Source organism: Danio rerio, chromosome 4, assembly GCF_049306965.1.
Source record: "Danio rerio strain Tuebingen ecotype United States chromosome 4, GRCz12tu, whole genome shotgun sequence".
Taxonomy (NCBI): domain Eukaryota; kingdom Metazoa; phylum Chordata; class Actinopteri; order Cypriniformes; family Danionidae; genus Danio; species Danio rerio.
This window is the reverse complement of record NC_133179.1, coordinates 10374437-10391132: the sequence shown is the minus strand read 5'-3', so window position 1 is coordinate 10391132 and position 16696 is coordinate 10374437. Positions and strand designations below refer to the sequence as shown.

The window sequence follows — 16696 nt, the reverse complement described above, 5'->3', positions numbered from 1 at the left end:
AAACTGGCAATCTGACGTCACCAACATCCAAAAATAAACTCAAGTGTCTTCAGATCAAAAGGCTAAACAATAAGTAGATTTTTCCCAGCCTTCATTACTGATATTTACAAATGGTGGCAATATTATTACAGTTCATTGAACATGTATTATACACTTAAACATTTCGGATAGACACTATATATTGTATAACTGATTATATAAGATTTGAAATATCTTTCAATTAACAGTTTCTGTGTTGTGTAGTTCAGTTTTCTGTTTATTTACGGTTGTAAATTGCATTATGGGACTTTGATCTCTGCTCTGTCGACTTTTAATGTTGAAAGTTCAACTCTACAGTTTAACAAAGTGACTTTCATTGACATTTTAGTTGTTTGAAATAATATAACGTTTAAAAAATAATATAGAGAGAAATAAAATAACAGAAAATGTACTGGCAGTTTATTACAAGGATTTTGGATAATAAAAATATACAACACAACCAAGACAATATATCACTTTAATGCTATTTATTTTTTTTAATTTTCAAGGTCAAAGATTGTAGCAAGAAAGATTTAGGTTCCATAATGCAATTCAAAAGCATAAATAAATAAAGACAGGAATCCCAAAATTTGGAAAACGGCTAATTTACAGATATTTTTACAGTGTATTTATGTTTATATGCTGTGTCCACCCTGTACCTATTAATCTCTTAACTCTTCTGATTTTGAATGTACTGTAGTAACAATATACACCTTTTGTTAAGCTGCTTTTGAATGATAATTAATGACAAGCGCAACACAAATAAAAAATAAAAATATATTAGTGAGGGTCAGTGTATATCTTTAAATTAAGCTGATCTTTCATAGATGCTGACACTCCAGATCCCAGTCGTTTATCAAGATTATCATTATTCTGCTCAAAAGTTCTGCTATATATGGGTGAGATGAGGACAACTGAGGAGATGCTATTACAAGCAGATCAAATTCTGCAAAAGGTAAAATATAAGAAATTATCAGAAATTGCATGCATTCAGAAATGAGTTTGTAAGAGTGAATCCTTGTATATCCTTGATTGACAGACTGTAGAGCTCGATAGTGACAGTATGAGGTTGCAGCTCAACGTGCAACATATGATGGCAGAGCTTTACGTCCAAATGCATCTGCCGAAAGACATAGAGATGTTTTGCCACAAGGGACTTGAGACAGCCAGGTCTCTTACCGAAGCACATCTCGACAGCGTAGAGGTCAAACTCATAGTTGGTACTAACGTGCATTTCATATTTCATCTTGCATGCGTGTGACTTTTATAAACTGATAAGGAAAGTTATTTTTTTGGCAAGGGAAAATTTGAACACATGTAGGATGAATCTGCTCCCACAGGACAGCTGCTTTGTCGTCTGTGTATGGCGCTGCTGGAGGAAGGACGACTGTTTGCAGTGCCAGAGCTTTTTAGAGAGATCCGCTCTGCCAGATACACGTCTGCCCATCCATGTGCTGAAGGCACTGTAATGATTCTGAAGGCCATTCACAAGTAGGTAAAAAATTAGTGTAATAAAAAAATGTTTTCACTCTAAATTGAATAAAATGTATTTATATTAAACGAAACCATTATGACTGAATGACTAATGACAAAAATTACATTAAATTAAATTTTAAAAATTATAATTTTTTATTAATTTATAAATTAAATAAATTTAATTAAATTATAAATTAAATAAAAAATATATTAATTTATAAATTAAATTAGAAATGTTATTAAAAATGTAATGAAAAATAATTTTAAGAAATTTTTTATTACTTTTATTAAAATTTAAATAAACCAAAAATGTAATTAAATATTATTATATTAATTAATAAATTTCTAATTACATGTAAAATTAAATCTAATATTAAATTAAGTTAAAAAATACATTACATTTTTAATTAATTGTTGAACATGTTTTTTTCTTCATTTTTTTCACTCAAAAATTAATTTGCTGCTTGTTTAAACAACTAATTTAAAATGAACTAAGTTAACGCTGTTCTTGAGTTTTTTTTAATTATTATAATAACTTAATTATTTTGTGTTCAGTCCACTCACATTAGTTTAAGTTGGTACAACATGAAGGAATTGCGTGGAGCCCAGCATTTGTACAGCGTTAGGAACTAAAAAACACACAGCATAGTGTCAGTTATGAATTAATTTAAAGTATATATACTGTAAAAAGTAAATATGATAATGTAAATAAACATATGAAATAACATCTAAATTATTTTATAATGCTACATCTGCATCCATACAGGTTTAAAAATTCTCAATTAAAAGTATGGAAATAATGCACATTTGCATTATTAATTTTTTGTAAAGGTTGAGTTTTGGTGAGCTCAAGAATGCGGAAAGGTGTTTGGAGTCTGCTCTGAAAAGCAGGAGACGCTGGTACGGGCAAGATCATCCTCTGGTAGCAGAAGTGGAGGAGCTGCTTGCAGATCTCTGGGCCAACAATCAAACTAACACAGAGTAAGAGAAAGATGTCTGTTCTGTGCTTACAGTTTTTGTAGTAACCTTAATCTGTTGTTAAACCTTAAGATCGCATCATTTGAATTCAAGATCAATGGCTTGATTTGCTTTTAGATGGACACGGAGGAGGATGGTTGAATTCTACCGCCATGTTATAAGCTCTAAAGAGACTGAGGCTCTGACACTGCAGCTTCCCGTTCTGCATCACAGCCTTGCTGTAGTTCTTATGAAGCTTGGTAAGTGACAAAGAATTGGCCTTCAGAGTTGGCTCTGCTCAGGCCTTGGTTTCGGAGAATCTTCAAAGCTTTGAACCCACTCAAAAGAGCATGGAGATAAATCAATACTTTAGAAAGTGTGCAGAGAACCACTGATCCAATGCAGCACTGTCAGTCAGCAGCTGGAGCCATTCCCGTCTGCAAGTTTGCAATAATTTCTTTTTTCAAATGTTTTCAGCTCTTATTTAGTTTTTATTATAACCAAAGCTGCATTTATTTGATCAAACATACAGTAAAAACAGCAATATTGTGAAATATTAGTACAGGATTCTTAAAACATGCAAGCCAAAAAATGTGTTAGCAGTGTGTTGAAGCTGTCTGTATGCTAAGTAATGATAGAATCATGTTAACAACATGCTAGAAACCTGCCGACACATGCTTAGTGGTGTTAAATCATGCTAGAAACATACTGTGTATGAAATGTTAGAACACGCTAGTATTATGTTAAATCATACTATAAACATGTTAACAGTGTGCTAAATCATGTATGATTCATGCTTATAACATGCTAGAAACATGCCAATACATGCTTAGAGGTTTGTTAAATCATGTTGGAAACATGCAAACAGTATATGAAAATGTGCTGAGTTAAAACACACAAGCAGTGTGTTAAATCATGCAAGAAACATTTTAGCAGTGTGCTAAATCATGTTAGATTCAGGCTAACAACATGCTAAAAACATGCTAACACATCCTTAGTGGTTTATTAAATCAATATGTTTGAAACATACAAACCGTTTATGAAAGCGTGTTGTGTTTAAACATGCTAGCATTATGTTATATCATGCAATAAACATGTTAATAGTGTGCTAAATCATGTTAGAATCAGGCTAACAACATGCTAAAACATGCCATCACATGCGGTGGTGTGTTAAATCATGTTAGAAGCTGTTTAAACATGCTGGACACATGCTAAAACATGATTAAGCATACTAGCAGTGTGGTCAACCATGTTAGAAACATGTTAACAATGTGATTGAAACATGCTAACAATGGCAAAGAACAAGCTAGCGGTATGTAGAAATTCTAGAAACACAACTCTCAAGACATGTTTTTGCTTGTGTTTTGCAAAGCAAGTGGCATAAATTCTCATCTTTATCTAAGCATCACATGATCATAATAAATATCTTGTTTATGACAGATGGTTGATGTATTGTCTGTCTGTAATATACAGGTAAATTGTTGTTATGTAGCTGCAGTACAATGGAGAGGAGAGAAGGTCTGGATCTTCTTCAGAGAGCTGCAGACACACAGATTCAACTCCAGGGCTCTGAACATCTAGTGACGAAAGGCTTTGTGAAGTGAGCTCATTTGTATTACAGTCTTGTGTTATAATTGACTACACAGATAGTTATTTATTTATTTTCAATAGGGTTTCAAAACATGATGTCATTGGACAGAATAAGTGGTCACCGGGTAAGAAATCAAATAGTGGACAACAACAGGCATCGTATTACTACAAGCCACATATTACTCCAAAACTCAACAGGAGCTACTCTGCAGAAACAGCTTTGTCTTGCAAGCAGGGTGAAACTCCGAAAAGGTCATGGACGGCGTCACGGGTCTCTGTATTTGGGCTACAGAGTGACATTAATACTCTACCCCAAAAAGGAAAGGCTGGTTGGTTAGATCGACGTCTGTCTGTTACTAGATCAACTGAACAGGTTTCCCCGGCAAATGCATTATGCAGGAGGAAGCTCATCTAAAAGCACTGAACCAATAGATTAAAACACTAACTTACAGTATATCAAAAATCTGTCACATGATCAGAGCAGATTCTATTCTATTCTATTCTATTCTATTCTATTCTATTCTATTCTATTCTATTCTATTCTATTCTATTCTATTACTCTATTCTATTCCATTCTGTCTTATTCTACTCTATCTTATTCTATTCCATCTTATTCTATTCTATTAAATGATATTATATTATATTCTGTCTTATTATATTCTGTTATATTCTATCTTATTCTATTTTATCTTATTCTGCTCTATTCTATTACTCTGTTCTATTCTATCTAATTCTATTCTATGTTATTCTATTCTGTTCTATTCTATCTTATTCTATTCTATTCTGTTATATTCTATTCAAAATAGCCAGAGATCTATTTTTAGCTGTAATTGAGCTACTTGCGGTATTAACTATACATCCTACATAACCCATTATTATTGTTTTTAACTCAGTGTTATTCGTATTAAAATAGGTCTTGTGTTCATAACACTTGTTTGTATTTATAACACTTAGATTTATTGTTACATTAAGTATAATTAATACATATAAAATTAATAAACATATTATAAACAAAATGAAAGTGGCAGAAAAAAAGTAAATATATCTGCCTGTTTGTCTGTTATGGAGTCAGAACAGTCGCAAAAATGATACATTTGTATTCATAAAATTAGTAAAGTAAAAACACAATTCATAAATCCACAACTTTAATTCATAAATTCATCAATAGGGTATATGCAGAAGTATGCAGAAGGACTTTTAATTTTGCAGTAATCTGGGTCAATTAACTGTTTGCAGTTACAAAATCTGCACGTTTAAGGTCTGTTTTCCTTACGAATCAATGATCTCCACTGCCTGATAGATATACGATATAAAGTGGGTCTCAGATTGTACAAGAAGCATTACATTAAATTACATTTTCTCGTGCCATGTCTTTAAAATATGAACATTCATTTTGCTCCAGTATTTTCAGCTGTGTTTCTGCAGTAGCCTGCTGATACTGACAGGAGCATGCATGTAAATGGCTTTTCATCTCGGTTTACGCTTCGACAACTAAATGAATGCTGAAGTCTATTGAACTGATCATATTTTAATTACATTACAACATCGATGCTGTAAAAGGAATTGTATAAAATTTTAAAAAGTCACATTAACCGTTCACCGGAAGTTTATTGGTATGGGAAGAAAACAGTAGATGAGCAAATACCCTATTCAAATGTAAAAAGCAAAAATATTTCCCAAACGCTCACACATATCTTAAAAACATTTAAAATGGATTAAAATGGTTCTTGGGTTACTTTCCTCATGCATTTGTGAACATGTTAGATGTATTTATGAACCCCTGAATGTGCATTGGAAAGTGCTCCCAAGAATATGGAGTCCTTTAAATTTGTGTGGGGTATTTTTAAGACCTTTCTGGCAGGACATGATTCGATACAAATCTTTTTTTGGAGGAGTTGTGGATTTATGAATAGTGCTGTGCATTTATGAATTTTATAAACGCAAATGTATTGTTTTTGAGACTGATCTGGCTCCATAGTCTGTCCGTCATAGTTGTTTTCACGAGACTTTTATTTTGAAAATGATTGGCACTGGAAACTTGGTACCGAATCTTAGCACTACGTTATTGCAGTTTCCGCTTTCATTTATGTAGAAACGAAGACTCAAAAACATCGAAGTACAGTCAGACTGGAGCCCACCCGAGGCTCTCATCTCTATGTCCGATATGTCGGACTGCACTCGGGTCATACATTATGCGACCAGCATATTATGCAGCAATAAAGGCTCCATGGAAATGTCCCAGCTGCACCGGAGGGTCTTCCAGCGTTTTGAGATCAGCGAAGCAGATTTTTGGTACATCGTCAAGAAATGCGCCCGCTTCGTTATGGTCCAGAGCAGACCCGGAGAGGAGGATGCAGAATCAGACTGCACAGTTGTCGCCAAGACATCTCTGAGACTCTGCAAGAAATATTCCAAGAATGAATGTTACGAGTGCCAAGACTTGCACCTCTGCAAGTATTTTGTCTACGGGAACTGCAGATATGGAAAAGGAAGGTAAGTTTGAGAGAACATTTTTAAGCGGTATCTCTTTAATGTAAGATTTTCCTGTCATGTTAGTGAAAAATAAAAATATATGGTAATTAATAAAATGTTAATGATGTAGTTTATACATAAAATACACATGCGTTAAAGGGAAAGTTCACCAAATGACAATGTCCTCACCATTTACTCACACTGAGCTGTGGAAGTCAATAAACCGCTTTGTTTTTCCCAATTCTTCAGAGTATCTTCCTTTGAAAACATAAAAAGAAACTCAAATAGCTTGGGAAAGTGAGTAAATGATGAAAAAAAGTTCAGTTTTTGGGAGAACTATCCCTTAAATGCAAAATAAAATTGTTATTCAGTTATAAGTATTAATTTATTGAAATTAATGATGTCAATTTATTATTGTAGGTTCTGTTTAACCCATTGATCATTTTGTGTAGTATAGTTTTATGATTACTTGGCCTTCTTTGCTTTTGTTTATTTGTTTTTTTAAACGCTTATAAACATGCATTCAAATATTTTGATGCACTTTTTAAATGTATTTTTCCACATTTCAGACTGATAGTATAACAAATATGATTGAATTTAACTTGGCCAACAATTAATCATTTTTAAATTATTACAATCAATATAATTGTACATAACTGATTATTATTACAGCATTATTCATTAATAATAATACTTTTTCATTATAATAAAAAAATGCTTAAATGCTTCATATTTTCTATGGGGATATAAAATATAATGATTGATTGTTTAAAAATACAAAAAATCTGCATATTATATAGCATACACTTTAAAACGCAGTTTGACTACTTTAAAAAGTGAGTAAATCTATTGAAACTTGGAACGGTTAAATTGATTTTAAGTTTTATAATTATGCATATAATTTGTTTACTTAATCATTTTAAGGTAATGAGATTACTTGTTTCTCCTTTGAAAGCATGAAAAGGAAGTCAAATAGCTGTGAATGATGAAAGAATGTTCAGTTCTTGGCCGATCTTTCCCTTAAATGCAAAATAAAATTGTTATTTAGTTATTAGTATTAATTTATTGAAATTAATAATGTCAATTCATTATTGTAGGTTCTGTTCGACCCATTGATCATTTTGTGTAGCATATTTTTATGATTACTTGTCTTATTTTTGTTTATTTGTTTTTTTGAACACTCATAAACATGCATTCAAACTTTTATTTTTCCACATTTTAGATTGATATAACAAACATGATAGAGTTTAACCTGGCAAATGGTCAACGTTTGTTCATTTTTTATTTATTACAATCAGTATTAGGTTTCATTTTATGTAACAGATTATTATTACAACATAATGCATTAATAATAATACTATGTCATTAACATCAATAATAACACACAACATTGCAATTTAAATATATGTATTTTTCAACATAATTAGACTAATAATAATAATAAAAAATGCTTCATATTTTTAATGGTAGTATGAAATATAATGATAGATTGGTTAAAAATACATCAAATCTGCATAAAAACAAATAAACCTATTGTCTTAAAAACAACAAGTTGACTTTACTCTAAAAAGTGAGTAAATCCATTGCCATTTGGAATGGTTAAGACAGGGGTGCGCAAACTTGGTCCTGGAGGGCCGGTGTCCTACAAAGGTTAGTTCCAGTCCCAATCAGACAATCCTGGGCTAGCTAATCAAGCTATAGCCTTTCTAGAAACATCCATGCGGGTGTGTTGAGGCATGTTGGAGCTAAAATCTGCAGGACACCGGCCTTCCAGGACCGAGTTTGGCCATCACTGGGTTAAGACTTAACTTGAATTTTATAATTATGTTCATAATTCATTTTCTTTATAGATTTAAGGCAATGAGTTACCTCACTTTTTTAAGTAAAGCCAACTGATCGCTTTAAAAGCAATGCGTTTACTCACTTTCCTTAAGTAAAGCAAACTAATTGCTTTTTACAGCGTCAGAGTGTTAATGTTCAGTTTCTCTTTGTTAACCAAACATCATTCCATACATTTTGTGTTTGTGTTAATCAGGAAGGAGTGTAAATTCTCTCATAACATCCAGTCACAGCATAACTATCCCCTGCTGCGCGAGTGTACGCTTCATGAACTGAACGAGGACGATCTTTTCCTGCTTCTACTCCAAAACGATCCCGCCCTGCTGCCAGAGGTGAGGAAATGCAAACAGGAAGGCTAATTTAGTCACCTAAATGTTTTTGGACTCCTTTCTCTTGAGAGAATTCCTGCCCAAAGCCGAACTCATGCTATGATTGGGATATTTCTGCATTCCAGGTACCTGTCCTGCCGTTTGAAACACCAATCTCCTTTCAGATGCGTTCAGAGTAGATCAGAGTTCACGTAACCGCTCATATGTTTGTTTTGGCATGCAAAAATCAGCTGCTTGGTTACACCCAAAAAAACAGCGTCACAAGTTTTGAAGTAATCGAATATTCGAGTATACATTTGGTCAACCAGAAAACACCAAGAATTTTTTGTAGTGTTATATCCCGGATAAGAAGCAATCTGTGCAATACCACCAATTAAAATAGATTTTTTAAAAGAGAAACAAAGGAAAGAAAGGGTCAACCAGTAAACCGTCCAAGTGAAGTTCTGTTTCATCAGCGGTCCTGTCAGTATGTTAATGTATGAAAAAGAATTGAGAAGAATTGTGGCCTTATTCAAGACGAAGAGTTGCTGATGATGGTTCTAAGATCTTCAGGTGTCAAAAGTTTGAAAAAAAAAAAAAAAAAAAAAAAGAAAGAAAAAAAAGGAGAGTGTCCTGTAAAGAGGTAAAGTAAAATGTTTTGCTGAGCTCTGTGATGCACTGGTTACATTGAGAAGTTTCATTGAATGTGTAAAGAATTTACCTTAAAGGGGTCATATTATGCTTTTTACAAAAATGTAATACTAGCAATGTAGTAGTATTGCATTATTATATAATATTGGATGCACACTGGCAACAACAAATAAATCTTCTGCATGCATTTTAAAGCCTTAAGAGTTTAAACAATAAACATTTTTTTTTCAGTGTACAAAGGTTTAAAATTAAGTGCATGCACAGAAAGCCAAACATGAAAGTATTAAAGTATTACACACAAGCTTATGCCTAAAGCACACGAGACACAAACATTTGCTTGATGTTGGTTGATTTACTTAGACATGAATGTTTCTAAAAGAAAGCTCTGGAGTATGATCAAGACATTTGAATGGAGGTTAAGGTACTGAGAAAGAAACTTCTGTAACTTTTTTTCTATTACACTCTTAAAGGAAAAGGCCTAACATGCTATGGAATGTGGACAGAAGAAGAGACACAAAAGGAGAGGTTTGCCGATAAATGTTTTAGAATTACTTTGAATATTGAAGTGATGAATATAGTGGCAGCAAGAACCAACGCACTAACTACACAGCTGTTTCATATTTGCTTAAAGAAATCCTGAACTATAGAAGCCAATAGGCGGTTCATTCCGCTGTGGCGACCCCAGATAAATAAAGGGACTAAGCCGAAAAGAAAATGAATGAATGAATGAATAATAGAAGCCAATATTGTACTGTATTTTGATGCATAGGTTATGTCTTAAGCAAACAAAAACACAAACATGTCGGCGCAATAGACTAGTGGTTAGCGCGCAGACATATGGTGCAATAGCACGTCAGGGTGTTGCGAGTTTGAATATTTCCCTACCCTACCCCCTCTCTCTCTCTCCCACTGCGCTTCCTGTCTCAATACTTTCCTATCTAATAAAGGCAAAAAGCCCAAAAATAAATCTTTAAAAAAACAAAACACAAACATTTGCATAATGTCGGTTGATCTATTTAGACATGCATGTTCCCTAAAGAAAGTTCTAGAGTATGATCAAGGGGGAAGTTTAAAGTAAAGAGAAACCAGCAACCTTCTTGCTGTGAGGCCACAGTGCTCACCAATGCCGCTGTATCTTTTTCCATTACATTCGTGATGCAGTTAAGTGTAAAAAGCATAAAATGCCCCCTTCATTTATTAATGAATGCATGTGTGTTTTTAAATATTGTAAATGCAGCATGTATCACTCTGATGTTTAAAGAATCTACCTGGTGCTGTATGTGCGCAGGTGTGTGCTCACTATAATAAAGGCACGGGTGTTTTCGGGGCCTGTACCTTTATGGAGCGCTGCACTAAAGTGCACATTTGTCAGCACTTTGTGCACGATACCTGCCTGTTCGGGCCCAAGTGCAAACGGCAACACAGCATCGACGGGTACAGCCGCAGGATGCTGGAAGAACGTGGGCTCAGTGGTGACATCATCCGTGAACTGCCTTACATCTACCAGAATGTGTATCGGCTGAATTCGCAACCTCAAAGCAGTGGTAAGTGCGTAAAGGTAATAATTTACATGTATCATCATGTTAGTTTATTAAACATATAAAGTTAAGGTCAAAATTAGTAGCTCTCCTGTAATTTCTTTTTCATGATCATTCAGGAGGGCTAATAATTCTGACTTCAGCTGTATATTCTTACACATTTCAGAACTGATATCTGATCAAGGCATCAAACCGGTCGCTCAGATGGAGAAGAATGAAATCTGTCTCCACTTTATAAGACGGAAGTGCAAGTTTCAGGGTTGGTGTCCATGTCATCCAGGCTATCTCTGGTTAATCTTGTTGTCTTTAACATGAGTTCTAATGGGTTTTTTATCACTTCAGACCAGTGCGTTCTTGTCCACTTTAATCTTCCATATAAGTGGGAGCTTTACGATGGGAAAGGCTGGAGGGAATTAAGAAATATGGAGGACATAGAGAGAGCTTATTGTGACCCAAAGAATGAATACAGGTCAGTGTAAATGCACATGTATGTGTTTGATTTAACTGCATCTCTGTTTTCAGTTTATGTTATTTTATTGGTGGTGTTTTTTGAATGAAGATATTTATTGTTTATCTTAATGTAATGGAGAGATGCTGTTTTGCTGTTGTATCTTTATTTTATTGCCTTTTAAAACCATTTCTTAAAATAATTTCTTTTTTAGTTACATTTATTTAGATTTAATTTATTCTTATTGGTGATGCTTGAATATTGTTTGTTTGCATTGTGTTAGGAGCTTCTGTTCTGAATCGTTTAATATTTATTTTCATTGCTTTAAAAAAAAAAAAATCAGTTCTGTATTTATTTTCCAAAATAAACAAAAGATTGATTGGCTATAAACAGTAAACAAAAAAAAAGTCCTGTTTATTTCTCGATATCCTCTCTTTTTTTATTGGTGATGATTGTACATTGTTTGTTTAAAGTGTTTGAAGAGTTTCTGTTGGTTTTATTCATTTTAATTTAATTTGATATTTTAATGAGTTTAATGGTTTTATTTTTTTATATAGTTATATATATTTTTTTAATATAGCTATAGTCACATCACAGGATACGCAGTGTGGAGTTATGATTATAGTTGACCATGAGAAACACATGAGTGTAGATCTGTATTTTATATTACAAAACCAAATAATAAAAAAATATGATAGGCTATGTACAGTAAACATCTTGTTTATGTTTCAATATCCTCTCTTTTTTATTGGTGATGGTTGTATATTGTTTCTTTGTAGTGCTTAAAGAGTATCTGTTGATTTTATTCATTTTAAATCATTTTAATTTGATATTACAATTGGTGAAAGTTAAATAGTTGTATTTTTATTGTCTTTGTTTAATAGTTTCTGTATTTTGTTTTCAAAACTATAAACAGTTTGGGTCAGAATTATTCCCCTGCTGTGAATTTTTTTTCCTTTTTTTAAAATATTTCCCAAATTAAATTTAACAAAGCAAAGATTATTTCACAGTATTTCCTATAATATTTTTTCTTCTTAAGAAAGTCTTATTTATTTTATATAGGCTAGAATAAAAGCAGTTTATAATTTTTTTTAAATCATATTAAGATCAATATTGTTAGCCCTCTTAAGCAAATTTTTTTTTGATTGTCTACAGAACAAACCACTGTTAAACAATGACTTGCCTTATTAACCTAGTTAAGGCTTTAATTGCACTTTAAGCTGAATACTAGCATCTATAAAAATATCTAGTCAGATATTATGTACTGTCATCATGGCAAAGATAAAATAAATCAGTTATTAGAACTGAGTTATTAAAACTATTATGTTTAGAAATGTGTTAAAAAAGACTCTTCTCTGTTAAACAGAAATTGGGGAAAAAACATACAGGGGGGCTAATATTTCAGAAGGGCTACTAATTCTTCAACTGTATATAAAAAATGAAAGGCAGCACAGTAAACATGAACCTTTTTGTTTATTTCTCAATCTCTTCCCTTTTCCCCTTTTATTGCTCACCCTAAAGTACTTACTGAACTTTTCTTTTGGATTCAGTCCAGGCTCAAGGCCAGTGAATTTTGTGTCCATGACCAAGAACGGTGACCCTGTGCGCCGGCTTTCTACAGTCTCCTCAGTCTCCAAACCCGCCCACTATTTCTTGACAACCCAGTGGATTTGGTACTACAAAGGAGATCATGAAAACTGGATAGAGTACGGTCATCCGGTGAGACTGAGTAGCAAACATAGCGGACATACTCTCCGAATACACGTTATCCCTTAACTTAGTCTTCCATAGGTCAGTCTTGTAGTACACAGTACACCTTTCTTATACACACACAGAGTGGGAGTTTTATTACAGTACAAATGAAATTAAAACTATCCATTTTGATTTTGTTAGCTCACATAGCTTCACATTTAGAAAAATAGTTTGGCCTTGTAATCTTTAATTGAAATTTGAAAATACACTTTCTGTTTAAATCCTCACATTACGTCTGTCTGAGACATTGGGCGTGGCTAACATACTTAACCACACCCCACTAACTGTCAGTGACAACAAACAGAAATGGTGAGTAGGAGGTGTTTGATAGGTTGTAATAACTCTCCCCAAACTCTTTTCCAGATCTTTCGAAATGAAATGCTCACTTAACTACATCTAATCATCTTGCAGTAGAAAAAACAAGCCTCACTCACGTGGCACAGTTTTCTCATTTAATATTCCATTTCTCTAGGAGCTAAATCACAATACGGAAAAAAATAGTCGCAGCTTCCAGTTCATGTGGATCCTTAAATCATTTCCTGGCTCTATCATGATTATGGTTTTTGTCTCAATACTGTTTTTCCTTAGGATGACAAGCAACGTGCCACTTCTGTCACATCCAGAGAGCTGGAGAAATCTTTTCAAGAGGACAATAATGCAGAAGTTACTGTCATAAAAGGCAATAGGCATTACTATGTCAGTTTCCAAGGTATTACACATATTCACTTTCACTATACGTAGAACAGGGCTTATATATTATATTATATTATATTATATTATATTATATTATATTATATTATATTATATTATATTATAAATATAAATGTAAATATAATATAATATAACACAATTTATATATACATACATATATATATATATATATATATATATATATATATATATATATATATATATATATATATATATATATATATATATATTGTGTTATATTATATTATATAAAAATTTTGTTATTATATTCAAAATATAAATGTGTTATTTAATTATATTATATTATTATATAAATGTAAATATAATATAATATAACACAATTTATATACATATATATGTATGTATATATATATATATATATATATATATATATATATATATATATATATATATATATATATATATATATAAATTGTGTTATATTATATTATATTAATATTATATTATATCATATAAGAATTGTGTTATTATATTATTATATTATATAAAATTGTGTTATTATATTATATTACATTATATTATAGTATAGTATAGTATAGTATATATTGTGTCATGTTAATCTTAGCCCAGTACTAATTTATGATATTATAATAAAATATTTGACATTTATTTATTTTATTTCACATTCAATTATTTGATATTAGATTCAATAATTTGACATATTATTTTTTACAGATATGTATCAGAGGAACCCCAAACACAACACAAAGAGAAGGGTGCGGAGACGACCACGCTTTGTGTCTATCAGTGAGGTGGAAAGTAAAGCTGCCCAGTGACAGAACAAACACACAACACACTTTATGCTCACACACCTGAGCACAGACATTCAAATTATGAGTTACTGCATTCATTTCTTGCCATTTAACTCTCACAAACTGTATGGATATAGTAAGGAACGTGCAGTTGCTTTGGGTATTAGTCAACTATATTCCTTCCATCATTTTTAACCATCAGAAAACGTGGCTGCATCTATTTCTATCTTTTAGCTCAAATGTCTCATTATTTTACCCTCCAATGGACATATGTATATACTGTGACTTCAGTGTGGTTTTACTGTGGGTTTTTCATGCCTGGATTTACCTACAGTGAACGTGGTATCTTTTTGGGTTGATGTGGATCAGCTCATGAGGTCTTTTTACAAATCATGTATTGGACAATAAACACATTTCTTTCCTATTCTGTTTTCTGTAAAAAAAATAAAAAATAAATAGGTGTGCAAGCATAGATGTAATCGGACAAAATCGCGATTTTTCTTGGGGGGCTAGAGGCACCCAATATAGTATATGATAATAATTCAGTAATATATGTGTATTTTTTGTAGTATCTATCTTTCATTCATTCATTTTCCTTCGGCTTAGTGCCTTCATTCATCAGGGGTCGCCACAGCGCCACTTTACCTAGGATATGTTGTACACAGCGGATGCCCTTCCAGCTGCAACCCAGTAATGGGAAACACCCATACACACTCATTCAGACACTACAGCCAATTTAGTTCATTCAATTCCCCTATAGCGCATGTCTTTGGACTGGGGGAGAAACCGGAACATAAACATGGGGAGAACATTCAAACTCAGAAATGCCAACTGGCCCAGCTCGGACTTAAACCAGCGACCTTCTTGCTGTGAGGGGACAGTGCTAGCCACTGAGCCACCACATATTATCTATCTAACATTATATCCTTTTGCTGAGTCTCTAAACTCAGAGAAAATGGTACATAGCCCATATTATTATTTTACAGTCAGTGTGAAATCAAAATTTACCTTTATTCTGCTAGTGCACATTGTTATACTTTAGGTGAACTATTAATTAGTGCAAGCTAATCCACTGAAATGTTTGTTTTGGTAATCTTCAATCAAAACTGGACCCTTCCCTGCTGAAAAAAACAGCTTAGCCTGGTTATAGACAGATTTTGGCCCAGGTTTCTAGCCATTTCCAGCCTGGTCTTAGCTGGTCAAGCTGGGAAATGACCAGCTAAAACCAGCTTGACCAGCCTGGTTTAAGTTGGGCATAGCTGGTTTTGGCTGGGCTCCAAGCCTGGCCAGCTATACGACCAGGTTGGAAATGGCCAAAACCCCTCCAAAATGAAACTGGTTGACCAGCTAAAACCAGCCAACCAGCCTAGGCAGTTTTAAGTAGTTTTTTTCTGCAGGGTTTGTTTGGAGTGGCGGCTCTTCTCTGACATCAGATGTAATGGCTTCAAAAACAAACCACCATTCTAAACCACGTGCTTCTGACGATTGCTTTGCAACAAGGGAATGATGCTCAAAAAGAAGGCACGGCCCACTTTTCAGTCTTTCATTAAAATTGAAAAATTATCAACCTACTGGAATAAAAGTCTCCGCAACTTCTAGTTTGCACAACTTTGAGTCAATCATCATATCGGGAGGTGGGGGATGGGGGTGGGGGGGTCATATTGATATTTACTATAGTTTTACATATCGAGACTGAAACCTTGTCTTGATCATTTGGGGAGACCAGCTTTTAATAATATATTTGTAACGCAAAATGTTCAGTTTCTTTGCACAGAACAATAATTTTTCTTCAACAAAACAAATTGTATCACAGAGCCCCGTTTTTCAAGAGTAATCCCGTGGGATTTTGGATCTTGGATTTGATAAAATGTTGAAAATGGGTTTTTCAAAAGAAACAGAGGGATTTTGAATTAAGATCAGATCACGTAATCCAATCTTACATTTGATTTAGATCAAACCTGCCCTTTGGGTTATTGACTTTGAACTCAGAATGCGATCTATCTGATCTAAAAAACAGGATTATCCTGATCCCATCAAAAGGGTGGATTCAGTTGTTATTTTTTTTAACCAAATAAAATTAAAAAAGTTTAGTTTTTTATGTGATGATATATAAATTAATTAATATCTGAAGCCTATATGATGGATGTCACATCTAATGAGATA

The 16696-nt window shown here is 33.1% G+C and overlaps 2 protein-coding genes across 13 annotated transcripts in view; both read left to right on the top strand.

Moving 5' to 3' along the window:
• Window positions 1-4899, top strand: part of glt8d2 (glycosyltransferase 8 domain containing 2) — a 28630-nt gene extending 23731 nt beyond the window's left edge. For 6 of the 12 annotated variants that reach the window (XM_073946627.1, XM_073946620.1, XM_073946628.1 and 3 more), the window contains 7 exons: window positions 846-973; window positions 1058-1238; window positions 1359-1509; window positions 2326-2475; window positions 2590-2711; window positions 3925-4051; window positions 4123-4899. In XM_073946627.1, the coding sequence (XP_073802728.1) occupies window positions 846-973; window positions 1058-1238; window positions 1359-1509; window positions 2326-2475; window positions 2590-2711; window positions 3925-4051; window positions 4123-4456 (1193 nt within the window). In that variant the 3' untranslated portion in view covers window positions 4457-4899. Of the gene's footprint in view, window positions 1-845; window positions 974-1057; window positions 1239-1358; window positions 1510-2325; window positions 2476-2589; window positions 2712-3924; window positions 4052-4122 lie in introns of those variants that run through there. The other 6 variants (XM_073946624.1, XM_073946626.1, XM_073946625.1 and 3 more) reach the window with 4 other exon arrangements.
• Window positions 4900-6084: 1185 nt separating this feature from the next.
• parp12b (poly (ADP-ribose) polymerase family, member 12b) lies at window positions 6085-14977 on the top strand. The gene is made up of 8 exons (NM_001115086.1): window positions 6085-6534; window positions 8549-8684; window positions 10600-10855; window positions 11016-11108; window positions 11192-11318; window positions 12848-13016; window positions 13638-13758; window positions 14457-14977. The coding sequence occupies exons 1-8, from the start codon at window positions 6197-6199 to the stop codon at window positions 14555-14557; spliced, it is 1341 nt and encodes a 446-aa protein (NP_001108558.1). The 5' UTR covers window positions 6085-6196; the 3' UTR covers window positions 14558-14977.
• The last annotated feature ends 1719 nt before the right edge of the window (window positions 14978-16696 follow it).

Bases quoted from the DNA above. Each gene is read 5' to 3' on its own strand.
- parp12b (NM_001115086.1), top strand. From the start codon at position 6,197: ATGTCCGATATGTCGGACTGCACTCGGGTCATACATTATGCGACCAGC. The intron at 6,535-8,548 runs GTAAGTTTGAGA...TGTGTTAATCAG, and splicing joins TGCAGATATGGAAAAGGAAG to GAAGGAGTGTAAATTCTCTC. The intron at 11,109-11,191 runs GTTGGTGTCCAT...TTATCACTTCAG, and splicing joins ACGGAAGTGCAAGTTTCAGG to ACCAGTGCGTTCTTGTCCAC.